At 31.8% G+C, this 26,801-nt stretch overlaps 1 protein-coding gene across 1 annotated transcript; it reads right to left on the bottom strand.

The window, feature by feature from the left end:
• Window positions 1–10,439: 10,439 nt before the first annotated feature.
• On the bottom strand, window positions 10,440–26,378 carry LOC144848728 (unconventional myosin-VI-like). The gene is made up of 28 exons (XM_078705589.1): window positions 26,306–26,378; window positions 25,517–25,663; window positions 25,358–25,427; window positions 21,815–21,888; window positions 21,555–21,684; window positions 21,091–21,196; window positions 20,729–20,885; window positions 20,403–20,567; window positions 20,231–20,311; window positions 19,513–19,693; window positions 19,019–19,163; window positions 18,677–18,926; window positions 18,446–18,518; window positions 18,224–18,348; window positions 17,931–18,026; window positions 17,370–17,531; window positions 16,788–16,920; window positions 16,431–16,561; window positions 16,105–16,312; window positions 15,861–16,013; window positions 15,698–15,780; window positions 15,111–15,355; window positions 14,861–14,998; window positions 14,539–14,634; window positions 14,274–14,392; window positions 13,822–13,959; window positions 13,285–13,494; window positions 10,440–12,922 (listed from the first exon to the last, which is right to left on the bottom strand). Exons 2-28 carry the CDS (start codon window positions 25,634–25,636, stop codon window positions 12,729–12,731), a joined length of 3,783 nt encoding a protein of 1,260 aa, XP_078561715.1. The 5' UTR covers window positions 25,637–25,663; window positions 26,306–26,378; the 3' UTR covers window positions 10,440–12,728.
• Between the last annotated feature and the right edge of the window lie 423 nt (window positions 26,379–26,801).

The following is a 26,801-nucleotide window of genomic DNA, read 5'->3' as shown; positions in this document are numbered from 1 at the left end:
AATCTAATTTCGTTATAAATTTATTAGTACCAACCCTGCCTATTATTTCATTTATCCGTGGCATTGGATGCAAACTATTCACTTTTTTGTAATTCACGTTAAAGCGAGCTGTACCATCCAGTTTTGGACAGTGAGACTCTTCTTTTACTTTGCCTAACTTAGCCTGAGGAATTGGATAAGCTTTTTGTCTAACTGGGTGTACGTCATGCTTTATTACAGTAGTTTTTCCTGGCTTACCTTCAACACTAAGTCAAATTCAGAAAACACCTCTGCTAATATTATTTACCATGTGAATTTTCAGTTATTATGAACACTTCCATCTACATTCCGCACACTAATCTTGGAAAAGAGGTCCTTTGTGAAATAAATGATGTTATCTTAGACATTGAAGCCAAATACGCTGATGCTTATATTATAATAAATGATGATTTTAATCGCAATAATCAATCGCAATGGATCAATATTACACGAACGTTATACATTATTCTCATTTAGAGGGTACAAACACCAACACAGTGTCAGAATAATGTATTTTGATCTATCATCGGCCTTCATCTGTTGACAAATAATTTGATAAATGCCAACGTACCTAATAAGTTGAATGGCCTTGTACTTAATTTTTTTGACACATAGATATCAATATGTTAAACTAAACAGCGAAGTTAAATATGAAATTATTGTTTAGTAACACAGGTTCCCCACAGGGCACAGTTTTAGCCCCTTTCCTATTCACTGTGTTCACTTCAGACTTTAAGTCCGATCACCCAGATTGCCCTGTTATCAAATTAGCTGATGACACAGCCATCCTGGGTCAAACATGACAACTATGGTTATTATAAAGCTGAAATTGACCGGTTTGTAAGGTTTTTGTAATAAAAACCATCTTAAACTTAATACTGCTATTCTAAGACCAAAGAAATGGTAATAGATTTTCGTACTAAATTTAGGGCATCTACTGATGTTATTCATTCATTATTGATGGTAATCATGTAAAGATAGATTAAATTTTTCTGAATATTTAGAATATATTAGTAAGAAATTGAATACTCGTATGTAAATGCTTTTAATGTTAGTAACAAAACCATCACTATCTTTTATACGTCAGTTGTTTGTGGGGTTTGGAGTTATTGCTTAACAGGATGGGGAGAAATTGCTTTTAACAAAGATAAAGAATTAATAGATCGTCTGATTAGAAAAGTTAGCAGAATCACTGGTGTTTGCCTTCTGTTGACTATCTCTACAGAGTCAGGATAGCAAATTTGTTTTCTCATATAAAAACTGATGAACTTCATTCCCTCCATGATGTGGTTATCAGTCATACTATCCCTAGAAGTGGACGTATCATGTGGGGAGAACCCAGTAGACTCCTGTGGTACCTCCCTATAAGCAAATAATAGGTACGGATGCAATTTATTCCATTCCTGGGGATCATCCTGAACAAACCGTAGACTTAAGGGTGCCATTAAAGCTTTCCACTAATTCATCGGTTTGTGGATGGTAGGGAGAAGTAGTCAAGCCCTTAATTGAAAGTAATTTATACTGATAATTGGCATAGGAATCATCGGGGCCTTCAATTTAGTTTTATACTTTGAAGTTTTCTGACTCTCGCAAGTGTTACAATATCATTTACAATCCGCAACCTAGTTCAGACACAAAGATATGTATGTTGCATACATAATGCTACTTTTACGTCAAGAGTCTGAACATACCCTTAATAAGTAATTGTTAGTTGATTTAGACAAAACATGTCTCATCGTTTAATATGTGTGGTTGTTTAAACATTAATTGTTTGTGTGTTGGTTTAATAACATATGTAGTTGATAAATTATTCATTATTGTACAGTCAACTTTCCTAATACCGGACACCTGGCAGAATATGTTGGATTCCGTAACGGTTTGGTATTCGGAATGTGTTTTTTAACGAGTTTACATCCTGTTCCGCATAGCAGGAAGTCCGCTAAAGTGGATAAGCGTGCAACTATGTAGTGATTGTCTCGGTCAGCTAAATTAAAACAAAAGAGAAGATTAAACCACATGTGCGGCTGCTTATGAAGCCCCTCAAACGATATGTTATGCATGACTTGGCAAATGAAGCTATCCTGGTCCCATCACCTTATTGAAAATAGACCTGTCTGCTCAGTTACACAAAACTTTCCCTACATGCTTCGGAAAATTCTCTTAATGTTAAAAGCTTAGGAATTTGGGGTCTTCTGGTCCTCAAGACAATTCTGGTATTGGGAGAGTGTCCGGTTTTTTCAGTTCAGAGTCCAGTATTTGGAGAGTCGACTATATTATATTCATAGCATGTGTTAATAATGAAATGTTATACTATTTTAAATGATTTAATAATGGAAATGTTAATTTAAGTTACAAAAAAAGAAAAATAAAATTCTATAAAGTAATTAATGAAAACAGTAGTTTTGTCTTCTATGCAAGGAAAGACCTTTCAAGATGTTAATATGGATCATCAAATCACAGACAGGTTAAACATAATTCTAGCTCTCTGTAGCTTAATAGATTATTCAGAAAATTGGCAGAAATAGAACATGATCCCAAGCATATCCTAACATAGCAGTATTTTAGTTAATGATAAAGCCACCACAACATGCTACCTTATTATTTTCATATGTTTTGATGTTGATTAACATGTAGTTTGAGTTACTTTGAGTTTCTTTCAGAGTCATGGTTTTTAGCAGTCATTATTACAACAAACACATTTAGACCTGGTAAGTTATAACCATAGCTAGTTTGCAAAAACTATTTTACTTGTAATAGGTTATTTTTATTTCTGCTTTCTCCTTTTTAACACCAACTCTTCTGTATGTATACTCTGAGTATACGATAATGTTAAATACCCTAAAATAGCAGGGCATTATTTCCAAAAGCTGATCTAAACAAAAGGTTTATATTGTTATAAATGAAAAAAAAACAAAAAAAAGTTATAAATTATTAATTGACAGTGAATTATTATTTGTACTTGTGTAATATGCATCTATATATAGTTTGTCTATCAGTTGTCTAATAAATATAAACTGAAAACTTTAATATTTTAATATGCCATTAATTTTCCACCAACAGTTAGTTGCTGTTAAAATTTCTGGATATTCTTCATCATAACATCCTTTTGCAGTTTAAAAGTAAGAGTTTACAATACGTATGTTTTGTATGCATGTGTTTTATTTAATTAAATGTCAAATTAAATAATAATACTGCACAACTTAACGAACTGTGTTGTATCAAATATGAGATGAAATATTTTGTTTCTGTTTTGTTTACTAGTAGGAGTGTTGACTATAATGCTTGGTTTACACATTCAACACAACACCCTTGTTACACGGCTGGTTCCCCCACCTGTGACTTCACATTCTATCTCTGGCACACAACATTATTAGTAAATTACAATGTGGCGTACGATTGAAAACTGTTGAGAACTCCTGCTTTATTATTGGTACCTGTGTTGTTTATTCTGACGTAGTTATTACTAACTTCCCCCACATTACTGAACTGAACAACTGTATTTACATTGTTACTTTCAGTTTCATCTATGTGGGTTGGTGTTGAAGTCATTATTGATGATAACTATTGTAACTGGTTGCATTTACTGTATTCAGGTAATTCCCAAGGTAATCCATTAATCAATCGAATAAATTTTGATTCCATAATACTTAAAATAAGGTTGTGTTCAGAACATTGTGTGCATGCAGAGATATTAGATTATTATATTATATACTACAGTAGATTAGTAAATTGAGTTTAAAGTGAGCTATTCTTCAAAGTTTAATTTATTTAATATTTCAACAATCCTACTACTACCATCTAGTTAGACTAGCCTCTGTAATATTGCAGAACTGTGATGAATGAATTTAGTTTAAAGTGATTTAGCTAGCTAGAAGCAAGACTGAGGGGTCTGCAGGACATGTTTAGGTTAGGTAATTATAGTAAATTATTTTAAATGTTTAGTGAAGGAGACCACATATAGATATTGCTTCCTCCCAGCATGATCATACATTTCTTGCAACAATTTGATGCTTTCACCTGTAATCGAGCCATTTATTCATTTTAATTGACTCGGATAAAAGGGAGGCTGCAATTTGCGGAAAAAAAATAGATTTTAGGCCTAAAAATAATAGTAAACTATAAAAAAACTAATGTGTACTGTATCAAAATAAGCTCCCATGGGAAACAGAATAAAGCCTTGTTCACATTTCTACCCTTCTAATTGATATAGATGAACAATTTAACTTTTATAATGATTGTTTAATAAAGTGTAGGCTTCAACTCTTTGATCTAAAGCATTCGTTTAATTAGGCAATCAATTGTATTTGTGGATTTAGATAAGATTCTTAAATAATTTGATTGCATATAAGGAAGTGCTCAGGATCAAAGAGTAGATACATACACTGTTTAATAAACAAAGATTATTCAATTTACTCTAATTTATGTTCTAAATGCTGTCTTTGTATAGTGTTTTTAATAAAACATAATTCATAATTACTACAACTGCACGGTGCACAGTGGCATTATACGGTAACATTTTCTTTTATCACATATCAGTTTTTTAGTTTTGCAGGTGTTCAATAGAAGTACAGTATGTTAAGACCAACTTCTCGGTGCAGTCCTGATGATGTACGCCAAGATGCCTTCAAGGAGGTGTGCAGGCTGGGTGGAAACACCAAAGATGAATGTGATGGGTTGGGCTGCTACAAGTTTCAGCATAGTAAATACCATGGACAAACATTCAAGTGGAAAATGTACTGGAATATGCAGTATGTTTTGTAATTAAAATAGCAAATGAAATTCCAAGAGCAACACATCACCTGCATCCAGGATCCTGAAGGCATCCCACTCTACACAAAAACCAGCGAAATGATTAAGGGTGGAGTTACCATGCCAGTATATCGTTGCGCAAGAGGCTCCACACTTCTTTGGAATCGTTTCATCTTCACCTTCACAGGTTCATTCCAGGTATTACTTTTTATTTGGTATCTACTAAATCTTCAAACCTATGTACTGATTTTTTTTTGATAATTATGTATGTTTTATTTTTCTCTCAGGTAAGCGTGCTAGCGACTTACATTTCCAAGCTTACCTGATGGATGGACTTGTTCGATGGAACACGAACCGTGCACTAGCTGCTACCCAGTCTGGAGCACCCATCATCAGTACCATCTCAACACACTGGCAGAGCAAGTGATTGGCAAAAAAGTGTACAAAAGTTTTATCATCCCAAACAAGTACACCGGAGAAATCATCGGAGTCAAGTACCTGTACAACCAGTCGAACAAAGTGCTCGAAACTCAAACGCTAAAGAACCCTCGCTGCCCCAGCAGCAGCCCTTGCCTTCAGGTGATGGTAATGATGATGATGATAATGATAATGATGAAGGAAAAGCAGCTCTTATCGACAGTGAGTTAAATTTGTATTATTAGCTTCTACCTAGGCAATACTTTTCATAATTCTGTATTTGTTTCCTTTCCTAGACTATGGGAGCAAATACCAAATGACGTAAACGATTCACAAACAATTTCAATATTTAAGGCTGCTCTAACAAAACACTATATTTCATGTTATGTATAGTTTATTTGTATTTTTCTTGTTTATGGTTTTATCTTAACTGTTTGTATTGTATGGAATGAGTGCAGAGTCTGTTTGAGCTTTAGCCTATTCTCATTCCTGGTTATTTTTACATTGATGACCGAATAAATATTATTATTATTATTATTTACCTCATAAATTTTGTTTCTGTTTTGCAATACAATGCATAAAGTCTAATTATTTATGTTGTTTTCATATTTTTGTCAAAAAATTTAGGAACTTGAGGATTCCACTGGACTGGACAACATTCCAGGCTATGCCAAACTACCTTATGCAGTTTAAGGAAGACAGTGGAGTGATAAGTCAAAGTCATGCTGGACATGTCACAAAGTTGTGGAACAACCTGGATGCATATGACAAAACCATTAAGCGCAAAGCACGGCATCACGATTACTTCACAAAAGGCAGGTTCAAGAAAAGTAGAACGACTGCTGTGATACCTGGTGTTGAAAGCACTCGACAGTAAGGCAGTTTCCTGCGTTTTTCACTTTGTAGGTTAACAGATGCTTCTTAGGTCAGAACACCGGACCAGCCCAATGGCCGGACTGCAATCGATATATGGAGTGCCTTATTACAAAACTATGTGAAGAGTATCCGTCTACCGTATATATCGGAGGGAAACGTTTCCAGTGCTGGCCGCTAATCGGCAAAGGCTACAAAAACATTCGTCGGAAAGTGCTATCAAATGGACACCTGATGTTGTTTGCTAAGCTTCAGTTGATGGAGATAAATCGTACGACACTCATCCAGTGGTGAGTTTAACTTGTTATTGATGTTATTTTACACTACAATAAATACATTCAAGTTTTTAAATACTGTGTTTGATTTATTTCCAACAGGTACAACAGAACATCAAAGAAGCAAGAGCGGCAAGTGTTGAAATCTGGCATCTCAGCAACAACACCCAAACTTGTCTCTGATAATAACCTACTTGAACCTTTAAACGTTCCTGCAAGCGCTCCATCTTTCACATTTGTCCAACCAAAAAACACTTCCGGCCGAGCAACTCTAGGAAACAGACCGTCGATCCCAGTTCCAGGCGAGATAGCAAACCCACCACCATCAGTCCCTGAGGCTAGCAGTACTTGGCTAAAGACATATTGGAAACCGATCAAAATGTACAAACCAAGAATGTCTGTGACTGTGTGCTCAAAGTGTAAGCAACCAAGGTTAAATAAGAACCACACTCAGTATGGAAATTGGTATTGTGCTGCAACATCTGATGAAGAATGGAAATCGGCTATGGTTGCCACCCGTCACCTTCGTCAAGAGTGGAAAAAAATAATATAATTCATTTTAATGTGAATCAAATATTTCCTTCCACGAATTCTAATATTTTTGATTGACAATCGTTCACACGCTAAACATGTCTCGTCATATTAAAAAAGCTAACAATTAATTCAACATACATATGTAGTCGAATTTAACGTTTTTTTAAACAAATTCATGTACTATAGTACAAGGATTTTATATTAATATTATTTAATATTTTTATTTATTTAATACATTGATCATTTGATAATCCTCTAAAATGGACAGTTTTTAGTCTGCCGGTATTCAAAACAACCTCCTAGCTTCATAGGCCCCATTGGTCAATTGTCCAGTTTCCTCATTATCTAATGACCCAGTCCAATTCAGTTTTAATGACCCCCACATGGCTCTGTCCATTTCTTTTTGCATTCTTTACTTTTCCGAATGAGAAGATTGAGCTGTGGCCTTAATTTATGTTATTACTTTGTATGTATTTTTTATGATTTTCCAAATAAATTCAAATCAAATCAATCCTTATTATTATATCTTATTTAAATAAATATTTATTGTTCATTGCATAATTCCCAGTCAAATTTAAGCATTCCATGTAATGGAATATTAACACTCTCTGTGTGATGTAATCAATAAAATTTTAAATATTGTATTGTGTTAACCTTGTTTCACTCTTGAATTTATGGTAGATGCGACAGTGTCTTCTTTTTATGAAATCGAAGGTAATGCTTTTAAAATGGTGTTTCAGAAGATTTATTATGTTCTTTACATTAGGGTACATCATGAACATTTCTATCGGCACAGTTTACCGGGCATCAAATGCATATTTTTTAGTTTTTTTCTAGTAATTTGATTTGGTTTCGGCTGACCTAATTTGTAAATTTTTTTCTGAAAATTGTTTTTATTGACGATTGTCTATAAGAGATGTGTTTTTTGTTGGTAAAGTAGGGATGCGACAACAGACATGATCAGTGGCCGAAATGCACTGAGCTGTTTATTGAGCTGTTTATTAGCCAATGAGGTTGATGTCCTGATAGCCGCAACACCAAATGTTGATGATTGATAGAAAATACTAATTTACAACAGAAAAACAGAACAACTTGTACGAAATGTAAACTTGATCGATGGCCTCATCCAACAATAAGGGCAGTATAATTATAATAATTTTATTTTCGCCTAGCTAGCAACTAGTCTAGATAGCCTTTTACAGATTAAATGCTGTGAATACTTTGATAGTATTACTAAAGTACTTGAACATTCAAACTAGGCCTAGACTACTTTATCTAGGCCTACCTACTTTTATCTAGGCCTACTACAATACGACTGGAGGCCCTCTAACTAGCCTGGCTTAAACTTCGGCCTAGTGTAGACATAACTATGGTCCCTACCTCTCCCTTGTTTATTATAATACAATAAAAAGTACTACATATTAATAGTCTAGTCATTTGTTTAATCGTTTACCGAAAAAAGCCATCCTACATGTTTGTTTATATTATGATAATTGATCCACGCCGAACTTCCGGGTTCTACTTTTGAATTTGAAGTCCGCAGAATAATGCTAAATAATTCACTATTTACTCATGCCAAAGTCACTAAATTGATCTCCCTTGGTTCACAAATGCACAGTGTCTGACGCCAATAAAAGGAAAGAATAAGTGTAACAGCCAAATTAAAATAAAATCGAAGCAAAATAAGAAAAAATATCTGTTTACGATAGCGAAATTACTCTAAACCTAATTGCCAATATAGCGTCACGTCGGCGGAACGACGCGATAATCTTAATGTGTGTTGAACCGCAAACAAATTTAAATTTCGTTCTGTAGGTTACAAAAACGATATTTCGAGTTCCAAATTTTTTTGTATGGTATAGAAAATCGCATAAATTGTCACTTTTTTGTACAGTTTCAATTAAATCCTTTTGATATGTTATAGAAATATAGTCAAAGCATTGCTTCATATAAAGTAAAGTAGTAATTTTGAAGAAATTACGGAATTTAGCATTCACAAACATTGGGTTGACATAACCCTAACGGCTAATTTTATTTATTTACTAGTTTAATTTTTAACAAATTCGATTAAGGCAACATAAAATTGTCGAATTTTAATCAAACAACTCCTAAAAATAAATAAAAATCAGCATAGTTATTAATTAAATCTACTTTATTAAAATAACAACACCACAGTTATAAAACTATTTTAAAAATATAATAACGAACGAGCCTCCAGTGAAAGGGCGACCTCAATTTAGACGTGCGCTCTTTACATATAAGGTAATTAATTATAGCCGAAAAACGATAAATTATCGATTTTGACCCAAGAGAATATTTTCTTTGTTGAAAAGTGAGTAGAGAAAAGCATACTTCATACAATTTAATCAAATACATACCAAGTTATAAGTCATGAAAAAATCCAAAAATCATCAAAAGTGCATTCTAGTCTGAGAAATTACGCGTTTATTACATTTTTTTCAAAAAAGACACGATATTTTTTTTAGTTTTCTTCATTAAAAAGAGAGAGTATATAAATGTATTGTGTATGAAACTCAAAATTTTTACAAAATGATGAATTTTTGTGTAAAATAACGCATTTTTGGTAAAATCAGCATATGTGCACCATTAAGTACACACATAAAAATCGCCGCGGAAACCATTTTCCCGACGTCAAATCGGGTTGAAACTCTGGAAAAACGATCTTTTCGTGTTTTTTTACATAGGAAAAATATAAACTTTATGTGTTTCCAATTTAAAAGAAAGTTTAAAGGACGATGTTGGTGAATGTGAAATAAAAAATATGACGACCTATCGTTCTTAGAACATTACTCAATTTTTTCCCCAGAACGATATTTTTCATAAAAAACAAGGAAGATAACGTGTAAATCATTAGAGACATGAATGTTAATTGGAGATTTAAATAAACACTCAGAAAAACGATATTTTACAGACTTTTTATTGAATAGGTATAGAAAGAGTAATAATTATATGTAAATCAGCATATGTGCACTTCTCACAGTGACAGTCTCGCGGAGAGCAAACATGCACATGTGCCTATGTCTTTACTGTGCAAAGTCCCCCTAGATTCTCAGCAAATGTGCATGTTTCTCACTGAAAACTGTAGGTGGCCGATGTGCATTATTGCATGTGCGCTCTGGGGAGAGCTAGCTGAGATCGCGAGATCGAGATATCTTTCTCGAGGAGAGAAAGCGTGTAAAGGTTAAAGGTTACAAACACACCCCCAAAATTGACAAATCATGGAATAGAATTGCATCATGGAAAATTCTGGTGAATATGCATTCATATGTGAAGTATCGTCAAACAACGTTTCGTATGCTGTAGCAGTGCTTATCAATCATTCTAATCAATTCAAGCCGATAAAACCAGGGATGTATAAAAATATGATAAAATATTCATACAGAAATCCAAAATTTCCAATTAAGTATTATTACCAATTATTTATTATTTATTTTTGGGAGCGTGTCCTATAATAACAGTCCTGACCTAAATAGGCCTATAAGGCTATATAAATTCTTATTTTTTCATAAAATCAAATATAAATCAATTTTCACTAAAAAACGTATGTCTCTTTGATCCTTAATTGCATTTTCAAATACTAAAAACAAAATTGATTTTTTTTCGTTTATGTAATAATTTAGGTATAGCTTAAAATGGCCAGCTTCTGTTACATAAACAATATGAAATGGTTTTTTGTTTTTTTAAGGTAATTTTGAACATTGGCGCAAAATAAACGCATGGAAACAATTGTTAACAAAATTAATTTAAACAGTTTTTATGACTATAATATTAACGTTTGCATCAATTTATTGCAACAACCAATCACATATCTATACTAACCCAGTAGCATGTTACATAAATTAGTATAAAGCTACGGAGCGCCTGGTCAGTTGGCGTCTTAATACAGTTGCTAATTGTATTGGTTTAATTTGGAATGCATTAGATATCTTGACAATTATACAGTCAGAATTTTATCAAATTATTTCAGGTTGCTGATTAACAGACTTGCAGCAACACCAACACTGGCTAATCTTAGCATGAACTTAATATAAAATGGTCTCATTATTTCAGGTTGCTGATTAACAGACTTGCAGCAACACCAACACTGGTTAATCTTAGCATGAACTTAATATAAAATGGTCTAATTACTTCATGTGTTAAAATATGAAGATCTTTTCAATATTTAACAAGATTTGATATTGAATGTTTATATAGTAGTTGTTGCTATAATTGATTAACTATGTAGGTGACGATTTGAAGCAATGCTAGATTCTATACAAACTATAAGCATCAACCATGGAGGTAAGCATCAACTATAAATCATAATGCAACTACATTTTATTAGGATATAGATATCAAACTTTTATAATAGAGATTTGCAGTGCCCTGAAATATGGAGCCATAAATATATGCTTAGATATTGCTTAGAGAATGCAACCTATAATCAAAAGGATTCACTTCACTTGAGTAACACAGAGCCCTAATAAATATTTAGAACTAAGGGACCTTCTCTCATCCCTTTCCATAATAGGCCACTGAGTCAAAGGTGATCCTCAATATAAAATCCTAGAGGGTATTAAAAACACAAGTTTCAGATACAGATACACTAGTCCTATAGCTATGTGTCTATATAAATCTATCTACTTGAATTAAATACAGATAAAAAAAACAAAAATTAGTCAATTAACACTTAAAAAAGACTCATCACAAACTTATTATAAATTTTAATATAATTTGATATATTTTGTGATTTAAATTAAATTTTAGTGCCCATCTAACAGCAAAACACAACTTGTCTACCTTACACTTTAAGTACAAAACCTGTGTAGAGAACCCAATACAGTACATTTCTTTCATTAAACGCTGATTAATTAATTACACCTCCACCTAAGTTTTACTAATTAAAACAAAAATAATATCCAAAAATGTATATGTTCTCATTCCCGGACTAAACAAAAGTAAATATCTATAAACAAGAGATTACATATCATTTAATTAATATTTGGTCATATGTATGCATGCCTATCCATCAAAAATATTGTATTGCAAAAAAACAACAGCATTTCAAGCTTTAAATAAACTGCTCTTAACATTTTGATTTCAACTGCTACGACAGAACATTAACAATATATTAGTATTCTATTAGTTAATATTAGAAAATTCAAATTAATACAAATTTTATGAAATAAAATATTTGATTGCAAAAATTACTTGGAATGATGTGATGCAAAATCTAAAGACATTATCTACAAGCAACTGTACTTATTCAACTACTTATTACTATCTATTTGAAAATATATCAAGTTCTAAGCTGAAAGACTTAAGTTAACAACTGGTAAAAAGGAATGTTATTTCATGATTGTCAAATTATTCAACCAATTCAAGTATTGCAAAGCTCAACATTATTTCATTCTTGGAATGTAACTAACTTATTTCTTCTACATTTTTAGATCTAGAAACATACAGATTATAATTTGCATAATTATTCTAATTTTCTCACAAAAAATGCGTAGCTAACAAAGTTCATAAATTGAACCCATTTATAATTATCCGGTTGTATTGTATCGTAAAATCTAATATTTATTTACTTTCCATATAATTACAAACATTTTCACTATTAAGCTACTTGTCAGAAGTACACACAGTTATTTATTTTAATTAAATTACATCAGTACAAATTGAAAGAAATGAAATACAGTATGTAAAATACTGGGCAATCATTACATCATCTTGATGATAAACTGATGAAGTGCTGACAAATGAATGAGAAAAACAGAGAACCAAGACAAACAGAGCCTCATGTTCATTCCCAGTATGAAAACAATATCTTTTAGTAAGAGCTTTCTTTGACTAAGTATATACTTATTTTCCTTGGAGTTTATTAGTAGCATATGTTTGCCTAGCTTGTTTATTGTTGATTGCTATCAATAGATAGTTAGTACCTCCATGTTTATCCCATTCATATTCAAATTCTTTTTCTAAAATCTCAGCATTTTTCTTGTTAGTCAGACCAGTTTCTAATAAACTCAGCTCACACATCTGTAGGTCGTCTTTCCCTATAAGGTAAATTGGAGACAATTAGACATATACAGTACAATGCTGGAAAACTAGAGGGTCAAATCCAGCACAATCACAGTTCAAAAAGTGAGCCACCATTTAGAGAGGCATAATTGAATATGGCTGTATTACATCGGCCAATCAGATAACCCATTAAGCAATCTTATTTACTACGCCTCAGCATGTTGTATTAACATGAACATATTCTGGTTGAGGTCAGCAATGCATAATCATTTTTTTAAGGAATAAATATAGGCGGAAAATGGTAACTGTGTAAATATAAAAAGTACAATTTTATATGAGGCAACAAAAACGCGAGAGATTTGTTTTGCTTGTCTTTCTCTTGTATTCCAAGCCTTACCTGCAACAAGCAATACAGGAACTTTATCAGGATGTAATTCCATCTGTCTTGCAATAAATTCTCCATCAAAATGAGCATACCACATCCCTTTCTTTCGGAGTGTGGGATCACCGGACTTGTCGCTGGGTCTCATAAATGGAACACGGAAGTAGCGCTGGGCCATTTTGTCTCCTGGTTTTTTCTTTTGTGGTAACGGCGGTGGCGGAGAAGCTATTAAGAAATAAAGATAAAACATTATCTATGATGTGCATAATATTGGTGACATACAATAATTAATAGGCAGTCATTAAAAAAGGAGCCAAAAAACTGAGTGCATGATGTAGATTGAATGCATTTATTTATAGGTCTATACATCATCCAGTTTAATGAATATATCAACCGCTTTGAAAAAAAAAATCAAACTATTCTATAGCCCTGGTAATTTATTTACTCTCTTAACATTATAATCTCTATTTACATACTTATCTTGGTAGACACAAGACTGATCTTAATTAATTGAAGGAAAAGCTGCTTTAATGAAATTAAAACTCTAATTACCATTTTGGATTGCTTCAGGAGCACGTGCTGTAGTTGGCTCCGGTTCAGCGGTGTTTTTCTTGTTCTTTGACTTCCATTTCTGGTACACTTTCAAACGACGATGAAATTCCTCTCGACATGCACTCAACAAATCTACATCTTTTTTTATAACAAAAAATACATTATTTATTATACATATTATTTTTCCGAAAGAGCCACAGGGAAAAATCAATAAATTACACGCTGAAAACATAAATGGAAATTAAAGAGAATAGTTGTCAAAGCACATTATACAGTATGGGATAGTAGAGTAAAGAATGTAATTCAATAGATTGATAACTAACACAGAGGAATTCAATTATTGAATCAATCAGTAAATCATCATCATTTTAAGGATTGTACATCATTGAACCAATGAAAATAAAATAATTTCCTTAAACAACAAACACAGAAAATATGTCGTAGTTGCTTACCATTACATGTGTTGATAGTATCCCGCAACTCTGCATACTTCCATTTAGATAGATCGTATGTTTTGTCTGACCGTTGCACAAGAGGAGTGCGGGCAGGGATTGCAGTCGCAACCTCTTCTCTGAATTAAAATAAATTGAAAATTAAATCATAGTTTTTGCATTATCACATAGTTCCAATTCTTTTTATATTCCTTACTCAATAGGCTGAATGTATCAATATTACACAGACATTTCAAGATAAATAACAAGTTAATAATTTACTTACCTGACTTGAGCAACTTCTTCAGTAACTGTAACCTGAGAATTACTCTCTTGTGAAAGTCGCTGCGCCATTTCAAAATCAAGACGCTCTTGTTCTTGTCTGTAACAAATTAACAAAATAGATATTCTTTGTTGATTAACTAGTTCTCCCTCATTGAATATAATGAAAATATAAACATTCATCATTTGTGTATTATCCCAGAGAGTTCTTCATCATTATATTGAGTTACTTGTATGTGTAATTAAATACTAGTTGTACTAAATATTAAATAAAACAGTAGGGATAACAATACCCTGGTAAGGATAAAAAAGAAAGAACAACTAACTTTTTACGAAGATCTTCCAGCATCTTCTTCTCTTCGACTATTTTCTTTTTTTCTTCTTCAAGCTTTTTTCTTTCCTCTCTGAGTGCTTTCAAATTCATTGCCTCTTCTTCTTTCCTTCTCTTTTCTATTTCTTCTTTCCTAAAAAATACATTTATTTAAAGTCAAAATCTATGCAATAACTATCCAAAGGTCCAAAAACATTACCAAAATATGTTAAAACACATAAAATTAATAAATGTGATAAACTTGCTTCTTTTTAGCTTCTGCTTCTTCCTTCTTCTTCTTTTCTCTCTGTTCTTCTTCTGCTTTTCGTTTCCTTTCTTCTTCATCCCGTTTCTTCTTTTCTCTTTCCATTTCTTCTTGTAGTTTTTTAAGACGTATCTGTTCTGCTTCTTTTGCTTTTTTCTTTGACATTAACTCCTTCAGTTGCTTGGTGACTTTGTTTGCCATATCTATATACAACTTGTCCATCTGTTGTCTTTTCATAACAGTAGTCTTTAATAATAACAAACATTATTCATAATCATAACAAAATAATGTGCTAGTTTTACCACATAAACTAACAGACAAGCATAATGGAAAACTGAATCATTCATAGTGCAAAACACCTAATAATAATAATAATAATAAAAATATATACGAATTTGTAAAGCGCCAATTGTTGATCAAAGGTGCTGTGGACTAAGATGTTACACCTTTTCAACAACATTCTTCTCCCCTAAGGGTCACATCGTGTCATCGGCAGCCAACTACGGTGCCATTACGTCTGTCCTATTCAACCACTTTAAACTAACTTAGTAAAATGAAAACTTTTTTAACAAAATTCAATTACCCTACCTTGATTCCTCTGATTAAATCATCAAGTGAGGTACGAATGCTTTTAACTTGTTTCGTGACTTTATCATCTTTCATTTGCTTAGCTAAAAAAAGTAATATCATTCTTTGTAAATCATAATTTATTAAAAAACAAATGTCTTATACAGTTTGAAATTTCACTTACCAACATCTTCCATTTTAACAATTTCTGAATATAGTGTTTGTACTTGACGTAAAGCCCTGTAGCGTGGTCTATGACGTCGAACTGCCAAGAACATTCGTATAGTACTCTGCATCTTTAGCAGAGCTCTTCGCCGATACAAAATCTTGTTTTTTACTGTTGACAAATAGAATTAGTGATGTGAATCAGACCAAAGAATATTTGCAAAAGATATAATGTAAGAAATAATTCTTGTAAATAAACTTACATTTCAAGACCATTAAAGTTCCCCACTGAGCTTTCCTCCAACGTGCACAGATCAACCATCGATGTACCTTCTTGATTAACACACGCAGGTTTTCAGGATCAGATTTCATCATCTGATCAAATTCATAGAATTTACCGGAACGGAAAAAAACTTTAGTGACACCAAAGCGATAGTCTTGGTCACTAAGGCCCAATGCATGGAATAAAGCCTAAAAAAGATTTTAAATTGTTAATCATGTGCATATATAAATCTGTTGGAAGGCAGAAAAGACGGATTGGCAAATGGACAAATGAATGGGGAGGAATTGCCAACTTTTGAAGCCTTACCTTACAAAACAATCTTGGATCAAGTCTCAGCAGATTCTGAGGCATGTAACGTTTGTACATTTCATAAAGATCATGAAATGAAGCTCTTGATGGGAAACCACCTTGCATCAGATTCAACACAGAAACCATTCCTAAACAAAAATTTAAAAAAAATCAAAAACATTACTTTTATTTATTGAAGCTACAGTACTCCTAGCAACCACTAACATCTAGTCTTGTCTTGTTGAAAACAAGTCAAAACGTTGCACACATACGTATCCATGAATGGTGTAATGTAAAGAATTATATACAGATATGTATATGAATTTTGTGTTGAGGATATAAAAATGGAAGAAGACAATATAAAATGCTACTAACCAGCACATTGAAGTTGACTAAGGATCTGAGTGCCTTCAAAGAGACTGTCAACCAGCTTGTTATTTGGCTTTATACATCTCACAAATGATGATCCAGTACCTCTCAGTTTCTCCATCAATGTGTTCAGTTGAACCTACATCATTTCAAGGTTTGTATTTTTATTTATTGTTCTATTGTCTTAAAGTGGGTCAAATAAGCCTATTTCTTTCTTTCTGAATGCACCAATTTACAAGTTTTAAATATAAATAATCTTTATTTCAAATTCACTTTTGGTATCAGGGCCACATGATTTATTTTATTATTATTTATCAAACTTTACAAGGCACACATACTAGAAAAAAATGCCAATGAAGGAAGAAGCTACAGAAACAGCTGAGTAGATGGTAGGGTTTTTTCTACATTTTTTTAACTGATTAATAAAAAGTTTTAAAATATTTAGATTTTTACATCATATTTCATTACTGTAAGAGGAATTTCAGTGAATTCCTTTAAACAAACAGGTTTTGTTCAAATAATACATAATAATTAAGCTATTGTTTGAACTGAAAGCCAAACTGATGGTATAATGTACTAAGCACTCACCTTGAACTTGTTTCCAACACTGTCAAAAGCAAGTTTTTGGATTGATTTAGTCTTGTTGTCAGCTTTTGGAAACAATTGTTTGCTAAACGGATCTTTACTCTCATTTAGCAACATTTGAAGTGATGAATGCAAAGCGTCATTATTCTTTTCAATGAATTCAGCCTAAAATAAATATTTACATATTTAATAAACATACTTAAGTTGCCGCATATATTTCCACTTAACAGATTTCAGCATTTATTCTTGCTTCAATTTTCATTACAAACCATGCAGAAAATGGCATAACAGATAAATAAATGTTATTTTTGTGAATTTAAAGAAGAGAAAACCTTTTCAAACATCTTTTTATACTTTTATACATTTACATGTCTGAACTGTTAGTTAGGAAAAAATGTTTTGGTTTATTTCACTTTTCCTATGTGTTCTACACAGGGGTAAAAACCATGCATGAGATGTCTTTCCACCATGGCATAACAGATAAAGAAATGTTGTTTTTGTGAATTTAAAGAAGAGAATACCTATGATAGAAATGTAAAGAAACTACATGGAGGTAATACTGACCGTTTGATAGCAGACAGCACCAGCAAAGTGACGTATAAGAAATCCCTCGTCATCACGCACATTACGGTGTGCAGTCAGTTTGGATTTCCTTGGAATCTAAAGAGAAATTCAATTAATCATTATTGAAATCTGATTGTTCATCTGGTTTTTAATTAACAATGTGTATGTATTTACCATCTATTTTCATAATTATATACCATTTGTTTGCTCATCATAATTTACACATTATTATTGTTATTAATCTTTATTTAATCATAATATATTTCTTTTATAGTAAAATAAAGTAAACTTACAGCTAATCTGAAATGAGAGTTGTGTTTCTGGTGGACTGTGTGCGTAAAGTTATTAGGACTAGCTCGTGGCAGTTTGCTCTCTTCATCCAGTAGTTCTAGAATACCCATTTTACTTTCAATCAAATCTACAAAATAAAATATAATAAAAAATAATGTGTATTTATATTTAACATTAAAGTATCCAATTAAAAATCAATATTATTCATGGATATATATGATTACCTATACAATCTTGGTTGTCGGTAAATGTGACCGCATTTACACCAAGACCTTCTTTCTCGTACAATTCTTGCTCCTAAAAATAAGAGAAATTGATAAAAATCATAATGTATAAAACAATCAATATAACGATTCATTTGAATATAATATGAAACATATAGAATATTAAATGAAGTACTTTTATGATAAACAAAGAGTTCTAGGAAACATTAACAACAAGAAATAAACACACACCTCTTTCAGAACTCTAAGGTTAAAGAACTGTTGAAGTTTCTCATTACAGTAGTTGATACAAAACTGTTCAAAACTGTTGAGGGCAAAGTATTCAAATCCCGCAATGTCCAATACACCAATGAAATGAGCCGACGATTGGAACGGAAAGCTGTCATTGACACGTTTCACAATGTATGTAAACAGACGATCATAGATGTACTTTGCTAAGCCATTCCGTGCATTTGAAGCCTGCTCAGCTTTTAATGGAACCCTATTAAAAAAATTTGTCATGGTTAAAAAGCACTTTAAATAATACAATTGTAATTAATGTTTATATTTATGCGTTTATAAACCAAATCTTACTTGATGATGGTGCCTTTCCCGCCTCCTTTAGCAGCCTGCATCACTCTTGTCACTAAACATTCGCAAAGCTCATCCTTCTCTAAACCGAACAGTTTGGCTGTCATGGCAACTGCATCTTGAGAATTTGGTGAAACACAGCATCCACCTATGAGAAAGTGTTACTTGTGATAATTCCATGAACAATACCAATTCATTAAGAATATGAATGCGCTGCTTCAAGCATTTATTGTCAAATATATAACTATGGATATAAGTCCTATAACTTAATGAGTAAATAAATATTGCCACTTTCAAATAACAACATGAAACAAACCTACAAGTATGTTCAAGTTAAGAAACAAGTTTTTCAATATTATTTAATCAACAATCATCAACAGTCATTTTTATATCCTAGAACAAAATATTAACACTTAATTTATACTTTTTTTAAACATTTTTTCTGTTATCTTTGAGTTTTTTTTATGTTAATGTTTGAAATGAAATAAAAAACATACCTTGTGTGCCATCTGAGGACTCAAATTGGATGTTTCCAAGATGAAGAACGCCGCAAGTAATGCGGAAAATATCATTCTTCTCATTGTCACTAATCTTACATTTTTTCATTGCTTGTTCAACACGTTGAAAACCAATCAAATCATCCATCACTATGTCATGCAAACTACCTTTTGATTTTTGCTGAAAAATAAAAAAAACAACCTCTGATTTATTTTTATTTATTTATTCGCTGTATACTAAATTATTATTCGTTAAGATTAACAATTAATTATTTACATACAAATTCAAATAAGCCACTTTTTGCTATTCTACATATTTTTAGTACAGGTAAAACTACATTAATTAACATTAGAAAGATATTAAAAATATAAGAATTATAAATATGAATTTATAAAAATATACTGTCTATTATTATTATTTATATTAAAAAAATATATATATAATTTATAGTAAAAAAAATATATGTAAAATTTTGATCACTGGTTATTAAAACGTATTACGTAAAAAGTCAAATCTGTAAAATGATCTTCTTGTTTCCTGTTTACCATGAAAATTGAAACCAACTTAGTGTATTTATTTATGAATTTATTTCCTGAATATAAGCATGGAAGTATACCTCCATGATATAGTGAGCAAACACATTGGAATGTACAATATATAAGCATGGAGGTATACTTCCATGATATAAGTGAGCAAAAACATTGAAATGTACAGTACCTGCTTGCTTTTGCTTGTTTCACTGATTTTGCTTTCTGTCTCTTTGGACAGAAAATACTGGGTCGTTCCTTCTTTCATATACTGAAAATGAGAGAATTAGATTATTTATAATAGACAATGCTGTATATGATGCTATTATTATTGTTATTGGTACATTCTCCACCAGACTTACCTGATAATCATCAGGTGTCTTAATCTTGTAAGCATTTCTTAACTGAGTTGATGCTGCTGCACAAAGGTAGTAGAATATATGGTAGTTCCTTTCACCAGGACTCTGCCAACAAACTCTTGGCTTTTCCAACAAGTAATGAGAAACATGGCCGCCTACAACTTGATGCTAAATAATTACAAAACAACTATGATGAAGCAATCATTAATAATGTTGTTCATAACTGTAAGATTTCTATCTGAATATAATAAAAGGAAACTTTGCTAGAGGGACAATACTACCATATCAATCACATTTCTAGTTTATGAGCTTTATTCAAATGTGTATACCTTGTTGCTAAAATGTATTTCAATGAACTTTCCAAACCGACTGCTGTTGTTGTTTCTAACTGTCTTAGCATTTCCAAAGGCTTCTAGTAGAGGGTTAGCTGCAAGAATCTGCTGCTCAATCACACCAGCACTTTGACCATGAGATTCAGTTAGATACCTAAAGAAAAATAACAAATTTCACCAACTGAAAACATAAATAAACGTAAATATCTTGGTTGTCTGCTCAATGACTTCTGGTGAATTCAAAACTATACCAGCTACGTGGCATAGTTGTGTTTAGGAATGACTACATGAAATCTAGTGAAACAGTATACATTACACATTTGGTCAATGTTATGTATAAAAGGGATTCTGTTTTTTACCTTAGTATATACTTGGTAGATTCAGTCTTTCCAGCACCAGACTCACCACTAACAACTATTGACTGACTCTGATGCAAAACTAACATTTCACGAAATGCTTTGTCAGCTATGGGAAATAATAGTGTTATTTATCATTATCATCATTATACAGTAATTACTAAAAACATCACATTGACAACAAACAACTGTTTTATAGTGCTATCCAATAATGTATTCATTTGGTTGGTATATCCATAACACCATTTCTACTACTGTACACTAGTGTTACACTTACCAATAGCAAATACATGTGGTGGTGTGTACTACAGTAACTGTACCGTAAGCTATGAAATTCCGCTTACATTAGTGTTACACTTAAGTTAGTTAAGATAAAAGGTACCAAGCTTGATTAGCTTCGGCTATATCTTGGCTACCTTTTGTATTGAAATTTTTGTTTGATACAATAAAGAAGAAGGAAGACTTACCAATAGCAAATACATGTGGTGGTAGAACACCAAGTGATTTTCCCATATATTTCTTGATGACATCAGTAGAATAAAGTCCTTTCATCTCCTTATAAGGATTGACAGCAATCAAGATGTTTGCCACATAAGTCTACAAAGTATATTACATTCATGAGTATATTCAGGACTGTTATATCTTATTTTACATAGTTTCATTGAAACTAAGTATCAAAAAGGTTATTTTCATTTACTATATGAATTTATGCAAAAAGTTTACTTACATAGATTTCATTTTTTGCATATCGTAGACGAAGATTGTTAAGTAGTGTAGCCTCATTGAGGTACATAAGGGCACCTACAAACAAATAATATGAATTGGTTTAAATGGTACAGTATATGATAAAGAATCACTAAAACCACATGATGAATTGATCTCTATACTTTATATCAAATAAATGTTAGACTTCAAATATAATAATACAAGAGAAACAGCTGCAGCTATCATAACATTGATAAATGACACAATAATAATGTTAAATACATTCAATGCTGATTATAATATTTTAAAATGTTTTTTTTTATTGTGAAAAGTAACTATTTAGTTAAAATTCCTTATTCTTGCTGTTACAAAAGGCAAATCAAATCATTCATTTTTTATTCACATAAAGATATGATAGAGTTTCACTCAGAATAGAACTAAGTATATATTGCAATCTCATATCCTTCTTGCTATTATCACTCTACCAAGAATTATATGAATATTACAACTAAGATCCTGCTTAGTTACAGAAGTTAACAGATTAATAGATTACAGTGTGTAAGGCAATACCATAAATAGTAGTATAATAGCTTTTATTATTCAAAGGTATGGTATTATGTCATCCTATGTAAAGAAAAGCCATTCAGGTACCAACAATGTCATTTGAAATCCTGCCCATTTATTAAAACATTTTCCGCCACTAATGAGGAAAGCATCAGCAGTTTTAACGTAACAAATATTATATCTCTACGTACTGTTTATAATAGAAATGTTTGCACTTGTTGATTCAGTTAATGTATTTAATATTTTTTAATTTTTTTAAATTGAAATATACTAACATATTTAAAAAAAATGTTTAATCAAGCAAAAGATGTTTGTCAAATAAAGCAATATTATAATGCTATTGACTGTTGCTGTGACAACAAAATTTAAAAGGGAAATGGTGTTTTATCAGGAATATGTAATGACCTTTATTCATTACACTTCTCTTATTATCAATAACGAGCTGGACAGTGAGTATACATCATTATTCATTCACTCATTATAAATAAAAAGGCAGCAAAGACAACTCAGAATTAATTACAAATACATCATAACACAGAATACATCAATCATCCATGATACTAAATATATTGTCACCTAAATCAAATAATGTTTGAAGTAAACAGGTCAAAATGTGGGGTATGTATTTTGGGTGTCTACCATTAAACTTATCTATTTGGTAATCATCACCTTTCATATTCGCATACTGTACATTGTAGTGGAGTTATAGTGTGTAGTTAATAGATGTTCACTCATCTACAACAAAACAGGTATTCAAACGGCAAAACAGTTGTATTAATTGACATTATAGCGCAAACAAATGTGAAGTTACAAATATTGCTTTAAAATACTTCATTATTTACTTTTTTTTTAGTACGAGATAATAGGTAGGCATCAATTGACAACTCCCTAAACCTACTAATATCCATTGATGAATTACACCAATTAGCATCAGACATGCTTGGTAATTTTTTATTTTTGACAAACCCATGTTATATCCGCTTCAAAGAGCAAGTGACACACAAATTAGCATATGAAAAAAACCCAAAGAGAATTGAGTTAAACCTCAATGGTTAAACAAACCGGGCTTACAGAGCTAAGCCACTAAACTCATTATCTTTGGCTTTATCTTGATAATGTACTGGAAATAAGTGCATGAGGTAGTAAAATTCACTGATAACATGTGCATGCATGGCGAGTTTTTTCTGGTAAAAATTGACGTCAATACTTGTATTAGTTTAACATGTGCATGCATGGCGAGTTTTTTCTGGTAAAAATTGACGTCAATACTTGTATTAGTTTCAAGAAAACCATCCTACAAGTATTATCAAATATTAATTAGAAATTTATAAATAGTTATAAAGTTAAAATCATTTGTAAAACGTAACTTAATGATGGTAAATTGACTTAAAAATGATTTATTACTGGTGTACAGATTAATAATTAATTAATAATTGCTTTAAGAGCCCATTTTCACAATCCAATTGCTTTAACAGCCCCTTTTCAGAATCCAATTGCTTTAACAGCCCATTTTCAGCATAATCCAATTGCTTTAACAGCCCCTTTTCAGCATACTAAATATCCAGAACATGTACTCTACAGTAAACAATCCAATGTCCAGCAGAATAACAATGACTGAGCAACAATCTACTTGTTAAAGCATTTTAAATGGAATTCAATGACTGAGTAACAATCTACTTGTTAAAGCATTTTAAATGGAATTCAAGAGGATTTCCAAGGTAGCTAGCACACTAATAGGAATTAGGCATTCATTTTAAGTGCATTTGTATTATTATTTTATTTATTTAACTCGACCATTTAATAGTTTTTTTATTGTTTTTTTTTTAGTTTTTATCATAATCAGATTTAAATATGAGAATTAAAGTACAGTGAATCAAAACTGGGGAAAAAACAGAATACATATTATTATTATTACAAACACAATGTGTATTAATGGAGTAATTACTCCATGATGCAGGGAGGTATAAATTATTTGTATACTTCACTGCTCCATGGTGTATATTTGAGTCATTATATGATTACAGAATACCATGTGGTAAATTGACTAATGATCTACAGCAGTCTCTAGTGCATAATGTACTTTGTACTCAATCATATCTTATCTCAAACAGACAAAAACAAATTTAAAATAGTGAGATTAAAATTACAACAAATCTTTCCATTATATTATATAAAAACGAGTGAAAACTTGGGTAATGGCAATAAGAGATTGTGCTTTAATTCAAACCAATGAATCTCGTGTCTTTTTTCAGTGTTTATTTAGTTAGAAGATAAAGATTGGCAAATTTACATAAAATGAAAGAAAAATTCACATAGTCCTATAAAAATTAAAATTGGTCTTTAATTAGGACAGCAATTATAACTGATTTCTTGCCGCCAGTTTAGCTTGTGTGCTATGGAAGCGCAATCAATAAAAGGTGCTATCATAATCACAGTATACCACCTGGATATTGATTACTATACAATATCAAATGCAATTTCACATATTTTCTCTACAGTTTACAAATTAAACATTACAGTATTGTTTTTATCACAAATAATAATAATTTAAGTGTTAGTTCACAATTTTAATATTAATATTAATAGTTTGTTTTTCCCAATTATTATTTGTGTTTACATTTCTTTGATGATCAGTAGAATCAGACATTGTTTGTTGAATATGATTGTGCTTGCATAATTTGATCTTATTCAGCTGTGGATATGAGCACGGTAGGCCTATTACACTATTGTACCATATACCAGTTAGAAATGGGGGAAAGAGGGTTGTATTATTAAATTATCATGATTAACTACGGTTACTATGGTTACTTACAGAAAGTAAAAAGACCACCAGGAAAACAAAAAGAAAACAGAATAAACCAAATGAAAAAAGATTTAAAAGGAAAAAATGTAGACTTTAGCACAATAACAAACCATCCTGCCCAAAACAGAAAAATATGGAAACAAATCGTGGAAAGCGTAATGTAGGAATGACGTAAAAAGGTTCAAGAGAGAGACTTACAGTTATCCTGGACAGTTTTGGAATCATCCTCTTCTGCTGGGAATACACGATCATAGGGAGCAGAAACATGCTGAAACAAAACAATAATTAAGTTACCGGTACCAAGAAATATGAAATGACACTGCTTTTTAAGTTTTTACAGGTAAGGAATATTCTTACCTTTTTTGGTGTTTTAAACGGTTCAACAGTAATCGTGTCAGTTCCAATGTCAACTATTTTTCCAAGTTGAAATCCATCATCTAGATGAGGAACCCAAACTTTGCGATTTTCATCGAACATTGTTATGGGTACTGATGCGACCAACCCCTATAAATTGTAAAAAGAAAACCTTTAACAATGTCACTAATTTTAGACTCAACAAGATTTTGCCTGCCAGTTAATACTTAAATTCATGGTACAATGGGTACATGGTTAGTTAGCTGGTTGTGGGGTCAGAAAAATTAGTAATAATAATAAAATTCCAGCAGTATTTTGTATGGAACGCAGCTATACGCTTTTTTGATCCTTTTGATTTTGTCGCTACCAAAATTAGAATAGAATGTGATCGACTTAAATGCGACCGATAATATTGTTAACAGTCATTGAATTATCTTTTTTAGTTGAGATAGCAGTTAGAGTTAATTGCGATTCTTAAGGTGGTGAAGACCATTCACAAACATGGTTGACGCATGTTATCTAACTGCAAAGAAGTGTTGATAATGTAAAAAAACAGTTACTTCCGGCCGACAGAGATACCTTTTCTACCTGCTGTACTAAAACACAACTGACTGCCTGTCGCACCGGTAGAAAAGGTACACACTACTTTAGGGCTACAACTATGTAAAAAAGGTTTGTTTGAGACTGTCAGTAGCTCAAAACTATAACTGTATAATCATTTCTAACATACACTTAATAATAGATACAATTCATATTATTTATTCAACGAAAAACACCTTAGCCTAGCCCTACCTGTAATCAGTTTACACCACCACCAGGACTTAACTTCACACACACAGCAGAGAGTGGGCTGCTGTCTGTGACGACGATGCATTCTACTCTAGAGGGCTCACATCTCTTTTGTAACGGTATGGTATGGTTTTTGTTTCCATCAGATCTGCTAAACATTTTATAAAGTTTTGAAAATTATTAATGTGTTCATGAAAAGTTGGCGTTCTTTAAATTTTTAACGTTACAATGACTAGTCTACTAAATGTATTAATTATTATGTGTGTAAACCATTAGTAGCCTAAATAGCCGCATAGAATCTTTTTCCCAACAAATTTAGCGCTATAAAAATTGATTTATTTAATATTTATGAATTAAAGGATGCGTTTTTGGCTATAACTTTAAAATAAAACGTAATGACAAAAAAGATCGACGTTTCGGAATCATCATGGAACCAATAATTATTTATATTCCTTAATATTCACATAGTCTCTTACCCACGGACATGAGTACACTGTAC

The sequence above is a fragment of the Antedon bifida genome, chromosome 7, assembly GCF_963402885.1.
Source record: "Antedon bifida chromosome 7, ecAntBifi1.1, whole genome shotgun sequence".
Taxonomy (NCBI): domain Eukaryota; kingdom Metazoa; phylum Echinodermata; class Crinoidea; order Comatulida; family Antedonidae; genus Antedon; species Antedon bifida.
Note: the sequence above shows the minus strand (reverse complement) of the source record. Positions and strands in the feature narration are given on the sequence as shown.